Source organism: Solanum stenotomum, chromosome 6 (genome assembly GCF_019186545.1).
Source record: "Solanum stenotomum isolate F172 chromosome 6, ASM1918654v1, whole genome shotgun sequence".
In the NCBI taxonomy this organism is placed as follows: domain Eukaryota; kingdom Viridiplantae; phylum Streptophyta; class Magnoliopsida; order Solanales; family Solanaceae; genus Solanum; species Solanum stenotomum.
In genome coordinates, this window is record NC_064287.1 from 60,247,053 (window position 1) to 60,265,385 (window position 18,333).

General features: G+C 31.4%; 2 protein-coding genes and 1 pseudogene across 4 annotated transcripts in view; 1 reads left to right on the plus strand and 2 right to left on the minus strand.

Moving 5' to 3' along the window:
* The window catches only part of LOC125868999 (putative late blight resistance protein homolog R1A-3), a 130,546-nt gene extending 119,712 nt beyond the window's left edge, over positions 1-10,834 (plus strand). Inside the window, exon 5 of the mRNA XM_049549554.1 lies at positions 9,392-10,834. Within this exon, the coding sequence (XP_049405511.1) occupies positions 9,392-10,834 (1,443 nt within the window). The remainder of the gene's footprint in view (positions 1-9,391) is intronic.
* The window catches only part of LOC125868387 (uncharacterized), a 93,735-nt gene that overhangs the window by 37,695 nt on the left and 37,707 nt on the right, over positions 1-18,333 (minus strand). The window lies entirely within an intron of this gene.
* On the minus strand, positions 11,152-15,007 carry LOC125868386 (amino acid transporter AVT1I-like; annotated as a pseudogene).

Sequence of the window (18,333 nt, forward strand, 5' to 3'; positions counted from 1 at the left end):
AGCATTGTTTAGACTTGATAAACAGTTATCAATAAACGAAAATGGATATAGAAAAACCGCGTTGGAAGAAGGCATACATGTGTTGAGGATCGGTTCATCATTTGAAGCCTTTACAGGTTGATATGATCTCTCTGCAAAGAACATTGTATATGTCAAGCTTGTCTTCTCCGGTCATTTCTTCAACATATTCCTTAATATTGAGAGTCGACTCTTTAAGCTGAGGGCTGAACAATACTTTGATAAGCTCTAATGACGCAATATCTCCAAAACTGTCTGGGATGTCCATAAGCTTATAACATCTACTTATATATAGTTTCTCGAGACCGGGAAAGGATTTCTCTGCATCAACCTGTCATTCAGAAAATTTCACACTATCCAATTTAGAGATTTGAGATTCTGGAAAGTGACATCTTCCATGTTCCATTCTTTTTCCACCTCGATGATTGCGTATTCTAGACTTAGTTCTTGAAGGTTGGGTAGTCTAGCAATTCTTGACAATGAATCGGATGTCAGAGCGAGCCATTGCAACCTCATTTTCTTCAAGCTCGAAGGGAAGCCGTGTGTATATTCATGGAATGAATCCCAAGAAGAAGTAGATAAACGGAGTTGTTCAAGTTCGTTAAGGACATCCATTCTTCGAAAACAAATCTTCTCTGCTGAACAATTTGGTAGTTGTTCGATATAGACTTCAAGGTATTGAAGATTAGGAAACCTTTTGAAAATATCGTCCGTGTCTTCTGAACTGGGAAGGTAGAGCTCATATAATGTTCTCAAATTTTCTAACCTTAAATCCTCATCTAACACATTTGGTTCGTTGATGTCCGGATCAAAGTGAGCACAACACTTTATCCGCACATCTCGTATCTTTGAAAGACTCCAAAAACAAGGCGATAATATCATGCATGATCCCTCCAGGTTATCCATCACCAGAGTTTCAAGATTGCAGAGGTTTGAAAATGACGGAGGGAGAGCTTTAGCCCTCGTCCGAATGATTAAGTACTTCAAATGAACGAGCATACCGGTTTCATTCAGCAAAGAATCTGTAAATGTTATGCCCTTCAAATCCAAACTTTTGAGAAGCCTCAAGTGTTTTAGGTGACTCTTGTAGGAAAGACAATCCTTATCATACACCTTCAGAGAGAGGAGGTGTTTAACATAAGTATTCTTCTCCAAATGAAAGAGACGTTGATCATAACGAATGGTAATTCCTCGTGCCATCATACCAGAAGAAGAAGACAGAGCGTTTGAACCTCCTATGAAGTCAAACAACTTTTCCTTTCTAGATTTTATATAACAAAATTCATGCACAAGATCATGAATTTTGCAAATAGAATTATCGAAAGGTATTACCAAGCTTTTTGTCATTACGTTCCTGGTCGACTGTGCACCAAGTACAAACATCAAAATGATCAACAATGGACTTATCATTATACACTCTGTATGCCAAAGTAGTTTTTCCAAGCCCTGGCATGCCAACTATGGAAATGACATCTATTATAGTTGGTCCGCTGGTGAGCTTCCTAATTATCCACTATGTCTCCTCCTCAAAACCTACAATTATTTGACCAACTGTAGTTTCTAATTGAATAGCGTCAAGCTCATCCAGAAATTTCATGATTTTTTTGTGCTCTTCCACGCATTCAAATGTTTGTTCCGTGATTATTGAAGTAACTTTGTCCAGCATGTCTGTACTTTCCACAAATGAATTCACATGGTGCGCCTCTTATCTTTCATTCTCCGCTTCATCGCCCCTACCAACATCATAAATAACAGAAGAATCATAATAGGGGTTTGGGGGAAGGGAATAAGATTTTGGGCAACCATTCCAATGAATATATTGACGACCACATATATGACATAAAGGACATTCATCACCCAACCATGATTTATCCCAATCATCCATATCAATAAGAGTACCAAATTATTCAAAGAAAGAAAAAATAATAATTGTTGAAAAAAAACTAATTAAAAAAAGAAAAAAAAATTAATAAAAAGAAAAAGTATAACTTAGAAGAATAGTTAATTTGTATGTCCCTGGCAGTGGCGCCAAAAACTTGTTGCTCCCAATTGCACACGCAAGTGTACGCGGTCGTGCAAATAATATAGTGGATCTTAAAAGAACCAGATTATCAAACCAAAATGACTTGTCAATTAACTATTTTTACTAAATTATACTGGTCTAATTATATATTTAAGAGTGCCAAAATAAAAGAATGCAAGAACAAAATAATAAAATTACTTACAATAGTTGGAAAATTCCACGGCTGCAGCATGCAATGAATCTCATTTATCATATTTTTGGCTTAGAACTAATTTTAGTTGTCAAGTTACTGGTTTACAGGGTTAATTGTATGAGTCGGGTTCAGTACACCTCTAGTCGCCTACTCCAGTTAGCTATCTAACTATATCGTTGAGCGGAGATAAATAGACTAACTGGCTAGCATTTATATTTCACCCTATTTCGTAACCAAGCAAGTTGTTCGTCCGGACGTCACTCCTAAACACAAATCACCTCAATCAAATGGATCGATCGAGCTCTCTATATTCTTTGGTCTATCTAACCTCTCCTCTCCCGATTTTAAGATTAGACAATATATTTATCTCTAGATGGCCAGTCAAGAAATACTAAAACAAGAATATAAAAGTAACTTATAATGACAACCAAGAATTAATTCATAAATCTCAAATAATCAACATTTAATTTGTGGCTACAGCCCCAGAACAAGGGTGTTTAGCCACTAATCTCTAAGAAAGCAACAAGAAGAAAAGAACCTTCCATCTTTAATTTGTTTTGACTCAAAAATTTTCAACTTTACATCAATTTACTCCTATAAATAAAATACACTATTTAGCACAATTCATAAAATTAATGCTCAAAAAGGACAAATATAAATAATAAATGTGAGGCAAATAATGATTAAAAATATATATTTTTGGCCTCACACCAATAATCATACCTTAAGGTTGAGAAAATGGTCCAATGATTAATTAATTGGCTAAAGACAAACTTTTAGTATCATAATATTTTATAAAACATTTTCTAAGAAAATATTTTCTTTTGTACCAAACACACCCTTAACGTAATAAAGTATTAGTGTGTAAATGACTTTTCGTGCAATTATAGGGGCATCTTATGTCTTTTTTCCTTGATTAAACAATATAAGATGATAATGTGTAACTTTTGACCACGAGACTAAAAAGAAAATATAAAAAGATGACTTTAGTCTAAAGTAGTCTTGTGAAATGTCTTTTTATATTGTCCAATTCTCAATATCTAATTATTTCTTCTTTCTAATACCAATAATACTCCAATTCTCAATTCCTTTAAGAACTTCTGTACACAATTTTTTTGAAATATATTAATTTATTAAAATATTTGACTGGTCAATTTTTTTTTGTAGAAAAATGAGTTTTTTGATTTGTAAAAATAAGGAAAATGACTTTTTTAATGAAAGCAGGAGAAACAAGTTTCACAAGTGACATTTTAAAACACCGCTTATTTTGAAACGGAGGGAGTAACACTTCACTGCTTAGACAAAATAAGAATCATAAAATTGCATGTTTTGACTTTTAAATGGGTTGGTCTTTAACTTTTGTCTTTTAACAATCAAATTTATACCTAATAAGATATAAGTTTTTTAGCAACGGAAGTCATATCCCGATATAATTATAAAATATTATGACATGAAAATATAAACTTATCCACCTCAATAAAGGGAAAGGTTAAAAATGCCCTTAAACTATGTGAAAAATGAACAAAAATGTCCTTGTCGTCAATACTTTCGTCCAAAAATACCCTTATTGTTATTTAATGGGTCAAAATGCCCATTTTCCAAATAAATATATTATTTATTTTTTTAACACATTCCTTTTCTAATAATATTTTTAAAAAAAATTAGCAAATGTTTATGCTCCAATTCAGAAAAAAAATAATTAAAAAAATATTTCTTATTTTATTATAATTATTTTTATCGTTATATAAATAAAAAATAATGATGGATATACTATGATATTATAGATATGACATATATTATCCGTCGAAAGGGTACATGAAGTTATCCTATTTTAATTGATAAAATGAGATTTAGAAGAATTTTTTTTCCCTATATTTTTATTTGTTAAAGTGATTTTAAAAGAAAGAAAACAAGAATAGGGTTCCTTAAATATATTTTAATTAGGAAGAAGATGTGTTCAAAAAGAAAAAGAAATAATATATTTATTTTGGAAAATGATATTTTTGACCCATTTAGTAACTATAGGGGCATTTCTTGACTAAAGTATTGACTACAAGACATTTTTGAACCAAAGTATTGACGGTAAAGACATTTTTGAGCCAAACTATAAATGGAGGGCCTTTTTATTCATTTCACATAGTTTAAGGGCATATTTGACCCTTTTCCAAAAAATATATTCTAAAAGTGCAAAGGACCAAATAAGAACCACACATTGAGACATTATCAGTAGCCTTATCTTCAATTTTCCTTTATTCTTAGTTTGATGTAAATTGTTTCTACTGAAAAAGAGAAGTTGAACTACTTTGGCTTGATTAGTGAGAATGGAAAGAGGAAAAGAAAATGAAGGACAAACAAAAGGGGAAGATAACAAATCATTGGTATGTTGTTTATAATATTTAATTATTTTTTTCATTCACATAATTAATGTTTCTTGTAAGTATGTTTGTTGCTTTATGTAACTTAGATGGTGATTATAATCTTTATAACCTATAAGAATCGATGATTTAATCTTTTTGGTATAAGTTAAACTCCATGTACTAAATCATCTGCTATGGTTGATAAATGTAAGGGCAAGAATATAATTAAACCTTGTATTAGATTATGAGAATCGGGCCTTGGTGGCTTAAGTACAACATGTTTGGAATGGCTTAAGAATAGGGGTGACAAACGGGCGGGTTGGGTAAAATTTGGGCGGGTTGAAAATGGGTCAACATAAAATGGGTAATAATTCAACCCGCCCATATTTGATATAGGTAAAAATGGATTGGGTAAGAAATGGGTTGGGTAAAATACTAGTTTACCCATATTTACTCATATTTTCAAGAAGTAAATAGTACTCTACATAAAAATTCAACATGGAGAAAATATTTTTGTCTTTTTTTAGATGAAAATGCTTCATTTAATTTTATTGTATCATAAAAGTAAAAAAAAAATCCTATAATTTTTCAATATAAAATAAAATTATGTAATAACAAGGGGAAAACATTTTTAATTTCAAAAAGTAAATGAATATTTGCATTTTAGGACTAAAACATGCTTAATGCACTTTAAGCAATGTCAATATTAATACATGATTTGCTTATTTTACCCTATGTAAATGACTTTTCGTGCAATTATAGGGGTATTTTATGTCTTTTTCCCTTGATTGAACGATACAAGATGATAATGCAGGTGTAACTTTTTGACCATGAGACTAAAAAGAAAATATAAAAATATGACTTTAGTCTAAAGTAGTCTTGTGAATTGTCTTTTTATATTGTCCAATTCTCAATGTCTAATTATTTCTTCTTTCTAGTACCAATAATACTCCAATTCTCAATTCCTCCAAGCACTTCTCATACACAATTTTTTGAAATATATATTTTTTTTAAAAAAAATTGATTGGTCAATTTTTTTTCTTTAGAAAAATAAGTTTTTAATTTATAAAAATAAGGAAATAACTTTTCAAATGAAAGCAGGAGAAACAAGTTTCATAAGTGAAACACCCTTAAACTATGTGAAATGAACAAAAATGTCATCCGTTTATAATTTGGTTCAAAATTACCCTTGCCTCATTATTTTCGTCCATAAACGCCTTTATTATTATTTAATGGGTCAAAAATGCCTTTCCAACTAAATATTTTATTTATTTTCTTCTTAACACATATTTTTTCTAATAATATTTTTTAAAATTAGTGAATGTTTATCCTACTTCAATTTTTTTTTAAAAAAAAATTCTTATTTTATTATAATTATTTTTTATTGTTATATAAATGAAAATTAAAGATGGATATACTATGATGTTATATAGGTGACAAAAATTGATGGCAAGGACATTTTTGAGCCAAACTATAAATGAAGGATTTTTTGTTCATTTCACATAGTTTAAATATATTTTTGACCCTTTTCCGAAAAATATATTCTTAAAAGGCAAAAGACCAATTAGGAACCCCACCTAGTGAGACATTATTAGTGGGCTTATCTTTAACACCTTTACAACTCTCTACTGGAAAAGAAAAGATTCTAATTACACCTTTGATTTTCCTTCATTCTTAGTTTGATGTAAATTGTTTCTCTTGAGAAGTTGAAAGGAAGGAATTTTTTTTTTAAACTATAGCTTGATTAGTGAGAATGGAAAGAGGAAAAGAAAATGAAGGACCAACAAAAGGGGAAGATAACAAATCATTGGTATGTTGCATAACTATTTTTTTCATTCACATAATTAATATATTCTTGTAAGTATGTTTGTTGCTTTATGTAACTTAGATGGTGAATATAATCTTTATAACCTATAAGAATCAATGATTTAATCTTTCTGGTATAAGTTAAACTCTATGTACTAAATCATATGTTATGGTTGATAAATGTAAGGGCAAGAGTATAATCAAACCTTGTATTAGATCATGAGAATCGGGCCTTGGTGGCCTAAGTACAACATGTTTGGAATGGCTTAAGAATAGGGGTGACAAATGGGCGGGTTGGGTAAAATTTGGGCGGGTTGAAAATGGGTCAACATAAAATGGGTAATAATTCAACCCACCCATATTTGATATAGGTAAAGATGGATTGGGTAAGAAATGGGTTGGGTAAAATACTAGTTTACCCATATTTACTCATATTTTCATGAGTAAATAGTAATCTACTTAAGAATTCAACATGGAGAAAATATTTTAGTCGTTTTTTAGATGAAAATGTTTCATTTAGTTTTATTGTATCATAAAAGTAAAAAAAAAATCCTATAATTTTTCAATATAAAATAAAATTATGTAATAACAAGGGGAAAACATTTTTAATTTCAAAGTAAATGAATATTTGCATTCTAGGACTAAAACATGCTTAATGCACTTTAAGCAATGTCAATACTAATACATGATTTGCTTATTTTACCCTATATATTTATCATCCAATATAAAATTAAACAAATAAAAAAATATATAATTATAAGTAACAAAAGAAATGTACATTTAAAATATATATTTTTGAAGGGCCAAAGACTTCAACTTTTCAATTATAGTAAAAAATAATTAGTTCTATTGGAGAGAACATAAAAAGCAAGAGAAAGTCCTCTGCACTTGTAACAGTTGCTTGTTGTAATGTAAGAGTAAAAATTAGAGTCAATCAAAGCTATCATGTTTTGGCGAACTCAGTCGTTCCCTTTTTCTATCTAAACTATCTCCATCTATATATTAACATAATTTGAAACAACATTTGCTCTTTTGGCAGGTGCCATCCCGCGATGTACTTCATTGGAAGGACCTTGTCAATCTTCAATATTTCATATATGAGTTAGATTCGAGGCGTGTTCACAACTGTCTAATTGAAGAGTTGACATTGGAGCTGACGTGTGTGTCCGCATTTTGTCATCTTAATTACCCTTTCCTTTTGGAAAGCTGTAATGACGAAATGTCAAATGAGATTCATGATTTGGTTCAGTCACTGTGTCATCCAAGTGGGGTAGACATGCAGCTGGTTAATGAAAAGCTTTATGACCTCTTGGTGAATATCAGAAGTTATATTAGCTCACATATATATGCTGAACCAAGTCGTGTAACAGCCATGACCGAGGATCGTTTCATTGAACTTTTAAATGCCATCCTCGAGTATTTCAAATGTCTAATCTGGTGTTGTTATGAATCAATGTTCCCATCAATGACTCAATATAATCTTCTTCAGAATGTAATTTACAATTTAAGAGATTTCCTTGAGTTGAAAGTAATTGGTTGTGTTGAGTATGAAACAATCGAATATGTCTTACCTCATCTTCAACTTATGGCTCTGAGAATAGTAAACTTCTGTTTTACTCTTTTGGATTGTCTACTTGAAGATTCAGATAAATCAGATGTCTCTGTAGTTGACCCCAAGCTAGCTAATCTACTTGTGGAGGTTATTCCTGTTGAACTGGAGGTTATGCTCATATGTTGTACAAATTTGAAAGGTTCAAAGTCGGAAGAAGTTGAGCAGCTCGTAGAAGCCTTTCCGGACATTCTTAGAGAAACTCTGATTCATCTACAAGAGCACATGGTTAATGTTCTTACTCCTAGCGCTTCTACGTGTAACATTCATGTCATGATAGAGTTCCTATTGATTATTCTTACTGATGTGCTCAAGGACGTTATTCGTCATGACAAATTGTTTGTTCTCTTGGCACGTGTTATAGAACTTACCAAGGAGGTATTCGTTCTTGTTCGCAACATAGAAGAGAATATGAATGAAGCAAGTGATGCAAACCTAAACTTGATGGAAAATATTGNGTTCTAGATTTGGCATATGAGGCGGAACATGCCATTAACTCAATTCTTGCCCGGTATCATGGTCTATTACAGCTTATCTTCATACTTCCTGATACCGTAGAAAAGATCAAGCTTCTCAAAAAAGAGGTACAAGAGAAGATCCCCAAGAGCAGCGGTATTATTGTTGCAAACGCTCCCAACAAGCCGGTTGAAAGAAACTCATCGAGTACAGTTGGTAAAATAATCGTAGGTTTTGAGGAGGAGACTGAGTGGATAATTAGGAAGCTCACCAGCGGACCAGCTGAGATAGATGTCATTTCCATAGTCGGCATGCCAGGGATTGGAAAAACTACTATGGCTTACAGAGTGTATAATGATAAGTCCATTGTTGATCATTTCGATGTTTGTGCTTGGTGCACAGTCGACCAGGAACGTAATGAGAAAAAGTTGTTGCAGAAAATTTACAATCAAGTTAAAGAACGATTCAATGAGGATGACATAGATGATGACATTGCTGATAAGCTGAGGAAACAACTATGTGGAAAGCGGTACCTTATTGTCTTGGATGACATGTGGGATACTGCAACATTGGATGAGCTAACAAGACCTTTTCCTGAATTTCAAAAAGGAAGCAGAGTGATTTTAACAAGTCGAAAAAAGGAAGTGGCCTTGCATGGAAAATGCCACAGTGATCCTCTTTATCTTCGATTGCTAAGATCAGAAGAAAGTTGGGAGTTATTAGAGAAAAGGGTATTCAGAGAAGAACGTTGCCCTGATGAACTAAAGGATGTTGGAGAAAAGATAGCTCGAAAGTGTGATGGGCTTCCTTTAGTACTTGATCTAATCGGTGGAGTCATTTCAAGGAAGGAAAAGAAAGAGGCTTTGTGGCTTGAAGTTCTCGATAATTTGAGTTCCTTTATTTTTAAGGATGAAGAGGAAGTGGTGAAGGTTATACAATTAAGTTATGACCATTTGTCAGATCACGTAAAGCCGTGTTTGGTTTACCTTGCAAGTTATCCAAAGGACCGAGATATAAGGATCTTTGAGTTGGAAGATTTGTGGATTTCTCAAGGACTTGTGGAGCAGATTGAGATGAAAAGTGCAGAAGAAGTAGTGGATGAGTTAATTTCCAGTAGTTTGATAATACCTTTTGATAATTCTATTTGCAAAATTCATGATCTTGTGCATGACTTTTGTTATATAAAATCTAGAAAGGAAAAGCTGCTTCACTTCATAGATGGTTCAAAAGCTCCGTCTTCCTCTTCTTCTTCTTCGGATCTTATGCCACGTGGAATTATCATTTGTTTTGATAAATATACATTTCGTTTGAATGAAAATTTTGTGGTGTTTAATCCAGAAAAGAAGAATCCTTATGTTAAACACCTCCTCTCTCTGAAGGCCTGTATGTTATGTCTTCCCCACAAGAGTCACCTAAAACACTTGAGGCTTCTCAAAAGTTTGGATTTGAAGGACATAACATTGAAAGATTCTTTGCTGAATGAAATTGGTATGCTCGTTCATTTGAAGTACTTAATCATTCAGACGAGGGCAAAAGCTCTCCCGCCGTCATTTTCAAACCTCTGCAATCTAGAAACTCTGATGGTGGATAACGTGGAGGGATCATACATGATACTATCGCCTTGTTTATGGAGTCTTGCAAAGCTACGAGATGTACGGATGAATGGGGGTGCTCTCTTTGATCCGGACATCACTGTGTTAGACGAGGACTCAAGGTTAGAAAATTTGAGAACATTATCTGAGCTCTACCTTCCCGCGCGTTTAGAAGACATGGAGGATATTATTTTCAAAAGGTTTCCTAATCTTCAAAACCTTGAAGTCTGTATCGGACAACTACCAGATTGTTCAGCAGAGAAGATTTGTTTTCCAAGATTGGATGTCCTTAACGAACTTGAACAACTCTGTTTATCTGCTTCTTCTTGGGATTCATTCCCTGAATATACACACGGCTTCCCTTTGAGCTTGAAGATAATGAGGTTGCAATGGCTCTCTCTGACATCTGATACACTTTCAAGAATTGCTAGACTACCCAACCTTCAAGTACTATTTCTAGTAGACACAATCATCGAGGAGGGGAAAGAATGGAACATGGAAGATGTCACCTTCCAGAATCTCAAATATCTAAAATTGGATAGTGTGGAATTTTCTGAATGGCAGGTTGATGCAGAGAAATCCTTTCCCATGCTCGAGATGTTAGATATAAGTAGTTGTGATAAGCTTATGGAGATCCCAGACAGTTTTGGAGATATTGCGTCATTAGAGCTTATCAAAGTATGGTTCTGCCCTCAGCTTAAAGAGATGATCTTCAATATTAAGGAATATGTTGAAGAAATAAACGGAGAAGACAAGCTTGAGGTAGACTTCTATGCTTGAGGTATGCTTCATTAAGTTGTTACTTTTACAAATGTTATATGTTCTTCGCAGATCAGATCAGATCGAGACATGTATGCCTTCTTCCAACATTAATAACTGTTTATCAAGTATAAACAGTGCTAGCTATCAGCACTTGTGTTCTTTATTATAACGGATGAGATATTGTATGCGTGCTTGCTTTTCATTACTATGTATTAGTTGTAATCTACAAACCATTATTTAGCCCATCTTGACTTAGGACATGATTGAGCAACGATCCATTGATTCAGTCCATTCTGACCCATACAAATTTTGTCCAAACCGTTCATATGTCACCTCTAGACATGACTAATAATGTTTTTGAAAGAAGTGTAAGTTCCAGATATGGCAACTGAAGAACCAAAAACCAAAATCATCCCAATAAACACAACTTCCAAATATGAAGGCTTCTTGATCTTGAGGTAGCATAGGCATGGTAACAATATCGACACGGTAACGCCCAATAGAGCGCCGGTAAATGTCATGACATATCCAAAGAATGGAACGGTTAACGCCACAATAACAGTGCTGATGACTAAAAATGTTCTGATGAAGTAGCTTACGATAAATTTACTCTTTCGTAAAGGTAATTTATCTTCAATAGCCGTTGCAATTGGAGAGACGACAAGAGCATACTTTGTTATTGGATTAACGAGTGTCGTATATATCGCGATTTTTGAACTAATTTTCCCGGTAGGAAGATTTAATGTTATTTGTGACATTAAATTTTGTCCATACATTAAGTACCCCATAGTTGCCATTGATCCATAGGTTATGGTGCTTAATATAAAGCACACAAATAAAACCTGTTTGACAAAAAAGAAAAAAAAAAAAGATTTAAGTTATATATACGATGATCAAATAAAATATGTTTATAATTATTGGTGTAATATGACATGTAGGCTGTAGCAAAGGTATTTATAATTTAGTATGAGAAAATATGAAATGTCATTTTTTTTATAATTAGACATAGACATATAATTGTTTATAAATTGAAATGTCATCTGCCAGCTTCATATTCAATCAATTATTGAACAAAAATATTTTATTTATAAATTGAAAAGTTCTTGAATCTCACGCTAAGTTTTCTGTTCCGTATATTTGTGTGTCTTTCTGTATGTTTTTGTATTGTTTTGTCTATTTCTGTGATTGGAGTATTTCTCTCCAACTTCCAAGTGTTGAAGCACTTTCTATGTGGCGCGGGAGTAATACTTCCTCCATCTCATTTTTTGATGCACTTTTATATAATTTTTAATTTGTCGCCCCAAAAGAGCTGTCATCGATTTTTCTATAATAGAAAAAATAACATAACTTTAAATTTCCTTTTACGCCCTTCATGAAACGATATACAACCACAACTTTCAAAAAAATTATTTCCTTCTTTCTTAAGATTTATGTCTAGTCAAAAAGTAGGCATAATACATAAATATGCCCTTTAACTTGGCTTCAAATCACATTTATGCCCTTAAACTTTCGGTGTGCACAAATAGACACTTAAATATTTATAAAGTTGAACAAATAGACACACATGTCCTACATGGCATCCTACATGTCATTTTTTTTATCCTACGTGTATAATGCCATGTAGGACTCATGTGTCTACTTGTTCAACTAAATACAAGTTTAAGTGCGTACTTGTACATACCCAAAGTTGAAGGACATAAACGTAAAATGAGGTCAAGTTAAAGGGCACATTTATGTATTATGCCCAAAAAGTACCACGTAAACTGAAACTAAAGTTTATCAATAAGATATTATCACCTTGGGAAATTGGCTCCTATCCTTTATGGAATTGCATATTGTTGGGAAAACAGCATGACCACAATAACAAAATGTATGCATACTTATTGCACTTATCAATCCATCCCATCTCTAAATCACACCTTTTTCTTCAAATCCAATACCATCAATTGCACCAACCCAAAATATTGAAAAAACCAAAACAATTGAAGCCAAAACTCCACCAATAGAAACATAAGCCAATAAACCTAAACTTTTCAACCATGTTGTTGGCAATATTACAATAGCAACCAATAAAACAAAAACTTCCCTTCCAAAAAATTTAACACAACTAACATGAATTTTTGCATTTGGAAATAATTTATGCAACTTGTCACCTTCTAATATTAGGAATTCAATTGCAACAAAGTATAGTTCAAGATATAAGAAAATTGATATCAAGATTCTTCCTTTGTTACCAAAAGCAAATTCACCAATATCAGGATATGTATTGATTGATGGTGAAACACTCATGCATTTTTGTAAAAGTATTCCTGTGTAACAACATATAATTGCTACTAAAAAAAAGTAGCATCAAACATAACCATCCTCCTTGTGAAAGTGCATAGGGTACTGATATTATTCCAATACCTGTATGATAGGAAAATGAAAAAAAATTAGCCTAAGTTTTATATATCGAGCTCGTAAATATTTATACAATCAGGTCACTTATAAGGGGATTATAGATAAATTTATCTATGTGATCATAAGCATAAGTAAGATCGATGATAGAAATAATAATAAGTAACTTGTTATAACATGTTGACCAATATACTAATAACGTAAAAAAAATGTTTACTCTGTTGGTGCATATAACTTCAATTAAAGTACTATACAACAACATATTCAGTGAAATTTCATAAGTGGTGTCTGGAGAGAGTATTTGGTGTATATACGCAGCCTTATCCCTACCCCATGAAGATAGAGAGGTAGTTTCCGATAGACCCTCGACTCAAGTAAAGCATAACAAAACAAGAAAGAAAAGAGTATACCAGTAGCACCAACAAATAATACAATAACCGAAACAAAAGAAATAACAAGTAAAACTAACCAGTATAAGAAAGTAGGAAGAGAAAATACTAATACCACTTATAAGGAAAACTAGACAGCACGACTACTTTACTAACCTTTTACCTTAATTCACGACCTTCATATTCTCCTATCTTGGATCATTTCTTCGATAAGCTAAGTGATAATGACTTATTTCAACTTTTGGATGTGTCTTGAAAACAACAAGAAGTAATGAGATGTTTACCTGATAATGCATTAATACCATTGAAACAATGTTCTAAAGAAAGAGGTTCCTTTACTAGGCTCCATAATTTGTGGAATCTGATTTTGAGTCTCAATTCTCTCCACACTATGGGATTCCATATTTTTTGAGTGTCACAATTAACATCAAAATGCTAGTTCATATATTGGGTTTTGGCGAATTTGTCTAGAATAAAAATATTCTATATATATGTTTTTAGTTATTAATTCAAATTAAAACTCAATAACTAAAAAGCTAGATTCTCAAACTCATAGAGAATTCTACGAAATGTTGATATGGATCGAAAAAGGATAATTCAAATAAGGCTATTATTGGANGGCATAACTCGCTCATACGAACTCGGAAACGAGCAAAATTTATGGCGTTGGAAAGATCATTCCACGGACTTTGCAAACATAACTGGAAAAAAACCTAGATCATCCTGAGCTAGGAGTTATAACTGTTCAAAGTTGGCCAAAAACTCATTTCCATACTTGGCCAAATTTCCAAAACTTTAAAATTCTTTCCAAAAATGAAAAATTCCAATTCTAAGCCTCTTCAATTATTTCACATTGCTGGATGTTACAATATAACTTCAATTAAAGTACTATACAACAACATATTCAGTGAAATTCCATAAGTGTGTGTCTGGAGAGGGTATTTGGTGTATATACGCAGCCTTATCCCTACTCCATGAAGATAGAGAGGTAGTTTTCGATAGACCCTCGACTCAAGTAAGGCATAACAAAACAAGAAAGAAAAGAGTATACTAGTAGCACCAACTAATAAAATACAATAACCGAAACAAAAGAAATAACAAGTAAAACTAACCAGTATAAGAAAGTAGGAGGAGAAAATACTAATACCACTTATAAGGAAAACTAGACAGCACGATTACTTTACGAACCTTTTACCTTAATTCACGACCTTCATATTCTCCTATCTTGGATCATATCTTCAATAAGCTAAGTGATAATGACTTATTTCTACTTTTGGATGTGTCTTGAAAACAACAAGTAATGAGATGTTTACCTGATAATGCATTAATACCATTGAAACATGTTCTAAAGAAAGAGGTTCCTTTACTAGGCTCCATAATTTGTGGAATCTGATTTTGAGTCTCAATTCTCTCCACACTATGGGATTCCATATTTTTTGAGTGTCACAATTAACATCAAAATGCTAGTTCATATATTGGGTTTTGGCAAATTTGTCTAGAATAAAAATATTCTATATATATGTTTTTAGTTATTAATTCAAATTAAAACTCAATAACTAAAAAGCTAGATTCTCAAACTCATAGAGAATTCTACGAAATGTTGATATGGATCGAAAAAGGATAATTCAAATAAGGCTATTATTGGAGAGAAAAAATTTATCTAATAGACTTGCACAAGTAAAAAAGATTGAATAGTTTATTAGTTCAATCAAGGAGCGGAACATATGCTACATTAAAAATGATCTTTGATGGTAATTTATTAATGGTAATAGCTTAATCATTGCTAAATATGTATTTTTAGAAGCAATTAACATTCTTTGTAAATATGTCTAAAGTCTATAGCGACATTGGATTTAATGACTATCAATTAATATTGGTAAAAAACATTATCACTCTTTGTTAATTTGTATATTTATTACTGCTATTTTTATTCCGATTATTAAGGAAGACAAAGTTCTTCTAATCCTAGCATACCTTTTAATCTCTTTTATTATTTTCTTCTCTTTATTTTTCATTAGGTAATTTTCTATCAGTTGTTTTTACTATTCGACTTTTGTATTGAAACATTTAATGCTAATATGTAAATAATAGTTATCTATGTTTTTCATTAAAATAATAACTCAATATACACATGCATACACTTACTACTTTAATTTTAAAAAATAGTTTGCATCCATTAAAAATGTCCTTTAGAATCAAACCTCTTTTATACTAAATTAAAGTCTCAATTTGTATGGGAATATTTTTTTGTTAATTTTGGAATATATCAATCCACACGTTTTTGCACGAATCTTTATTATAATGAGTATCTTAATATAGTACTACAATACTAAATTTTTAATTAATAATAGAATGGATTCTATCTAGTACAAAAATTAAAATATTATTTTTCATAAAGCAATTTGTTGGACATGAAACTTGACTCTGGCTCTTCCTCTTTATCAAGCAGCGTTAATTGGATATATATGAAATTTTATCGATTATTAATATCAAACTAATAGTTTTTGTTGATAATGAGTTATTGATTTAGTGATTTTGATAATAGTTTAAATTTTTTCTATTACTGGATTATCAGTATTCTTAACGGTTTGAGATTTTTTCTTAACAGATTAATCGATAACCCGATAGTAAATTAATAAATTATATTTATATCATTCGATATATAAAGTTCTTGACTTAGAGTTTAACTTTGTACTTTTATTTCTAGTTGTCTCAAACTCTTGATTATTCTACAATGTGTCAGTGTTTACATTTAAGAAAGATGCAATATTTGTCAACTCATGTGCATGATTCATTTGGTTTTCACCTTGTTTCTGAGTGATTTTCAATTAAAAAAATTGTCAAATCTTAATGGTTAAACCGATGACGATCAACAAACAATAGATCCGATACCAATAAGTTAATATCTTAATGGTTCTATATTAGTTTAGCATGTCTACAAATTAATTACTGAAAAATCAAATCGATAACCTTCAAAATCGAACCGACCGATATGTCGGCCCAGATTAATCAACCTGTGGTGCTAAATGTAGATTCAGAAGCAACGATTCACACAGACAAAACGTTTAACAACTTTTTATCACATTAATAATTTTTCTATCTTATGCTAATTATCTTTCTCTATTTTTTTGTGTTATATATAGTGCTTTCATTTAATTTACATTGAGAATATTATTATCCACAATATTTTAAGTTTCGACTAAAAGCCTTACAATAGGATCGATTGGTGTACATTTGTTTTTTGTTTCTTTTTTATCGGTGTTTGATACATATTGAGGTCCCAATTAGTTCTGATTCGGATCACGTAAGATTCTCATTTCAAGAAGGCATATATAATACATAAATGAACTGATTTTTTATTCTACTATATAGGTTATAATGTGTCATGTAGAATATGCATGTCTACTTATTCAACGTTATATAAGTTTAAGTGTCTATTTATGTATATCCAGAATTGAAGATTATAAATATCAATCGAAAGCAAATAAAAATTTATGTTTATGTATTATGGCTTCTTGAAATGTGAATCCAAAAGTATGATTTTTTGGAGAATGGAAAATCCACATACAGATTCTTTGTGCACTTATTTTCAAGAATCAACAAATCGACAAAGAATAATCCAAAATCTCTATTATTTTTTCTCCCAACGTGAAGGACAATGATAATATTTTTGATTTAATTTGCTGTTTGATTAAAAAAAATCCTAAAATCTTTACTCTAAAAAAAATTAGTCAAATGTTGACTAATACATTAGTGGTCCTAAAAAGGTGAATATTTATAGAATATGACCTTTGGATTTAATTATCTTCTACGTACAAGTAATTAATTGTTATATATATTATGTATATATAATGTTTTTATTAAATGATTATATTTATTTTATTTCTAGTTGTTTACTTCTTTGTATTTCAGAATCAGTTGATTGGGGACGAGCTCAAAGTACTCCCATGTGAGAGTGATACTAAAAGTCGTGCAACTCGAAGACAATATAGAATATGACATTTGAATTTAATTTTAAACTTCTCATTTTATTTTAATCGACACATTCTATCTGATACATGATGAGATATATAGTAATAACAATATTGGAATAATCATATTTAGATAAAATATCAGTAATGATGTTGAGTTCTCTAAATATATGTTGGACAGGTGACCCTCCAAAATCATCGATCGAGGAATGATTTTGTATTTAACAAGAATGTATGAGTATTTATCACTTACTCAGTTAAGCATAAAGCAAAACACTTATTTGGTTTGATCCATCATTTAGTAATACTTTAGGCCCAATGCTTAATTGATCAACCCAAGTTCATTTTAGGCTCAACAAGAACTTGAAAATAAAATTAGACAAAATTTCGAAAATAATGGTACTTTCTGTCTTAATTATCTTAATCACAACGATAATTTGGCTAATTATCAAATGTAGTAATAGTTTACTTTAAAAACTTGTGATACAGTAAGGGTGTGTTTGGTATGAAGGAAAATGTTTTCCATGGAAAATGTTTTCCTGGAAAATAAGTTGATTTTTGACTTATTTTCTCATGTTTGGTTGGTGAGTAGAAATATTTTCTGGAAAAGATTTTTAGTGTTTGATTTATGAATGAAAAATATTTTTGAGAAATATTTTTTATTTTTACTAGAGTAGAAAATAATTTTTGAATTGAAAATAGTTTTTAAAAACAAACTTAAATTTTTTTTGGAGGGTGGGGGTGGGTGAAGGGGGGGGGG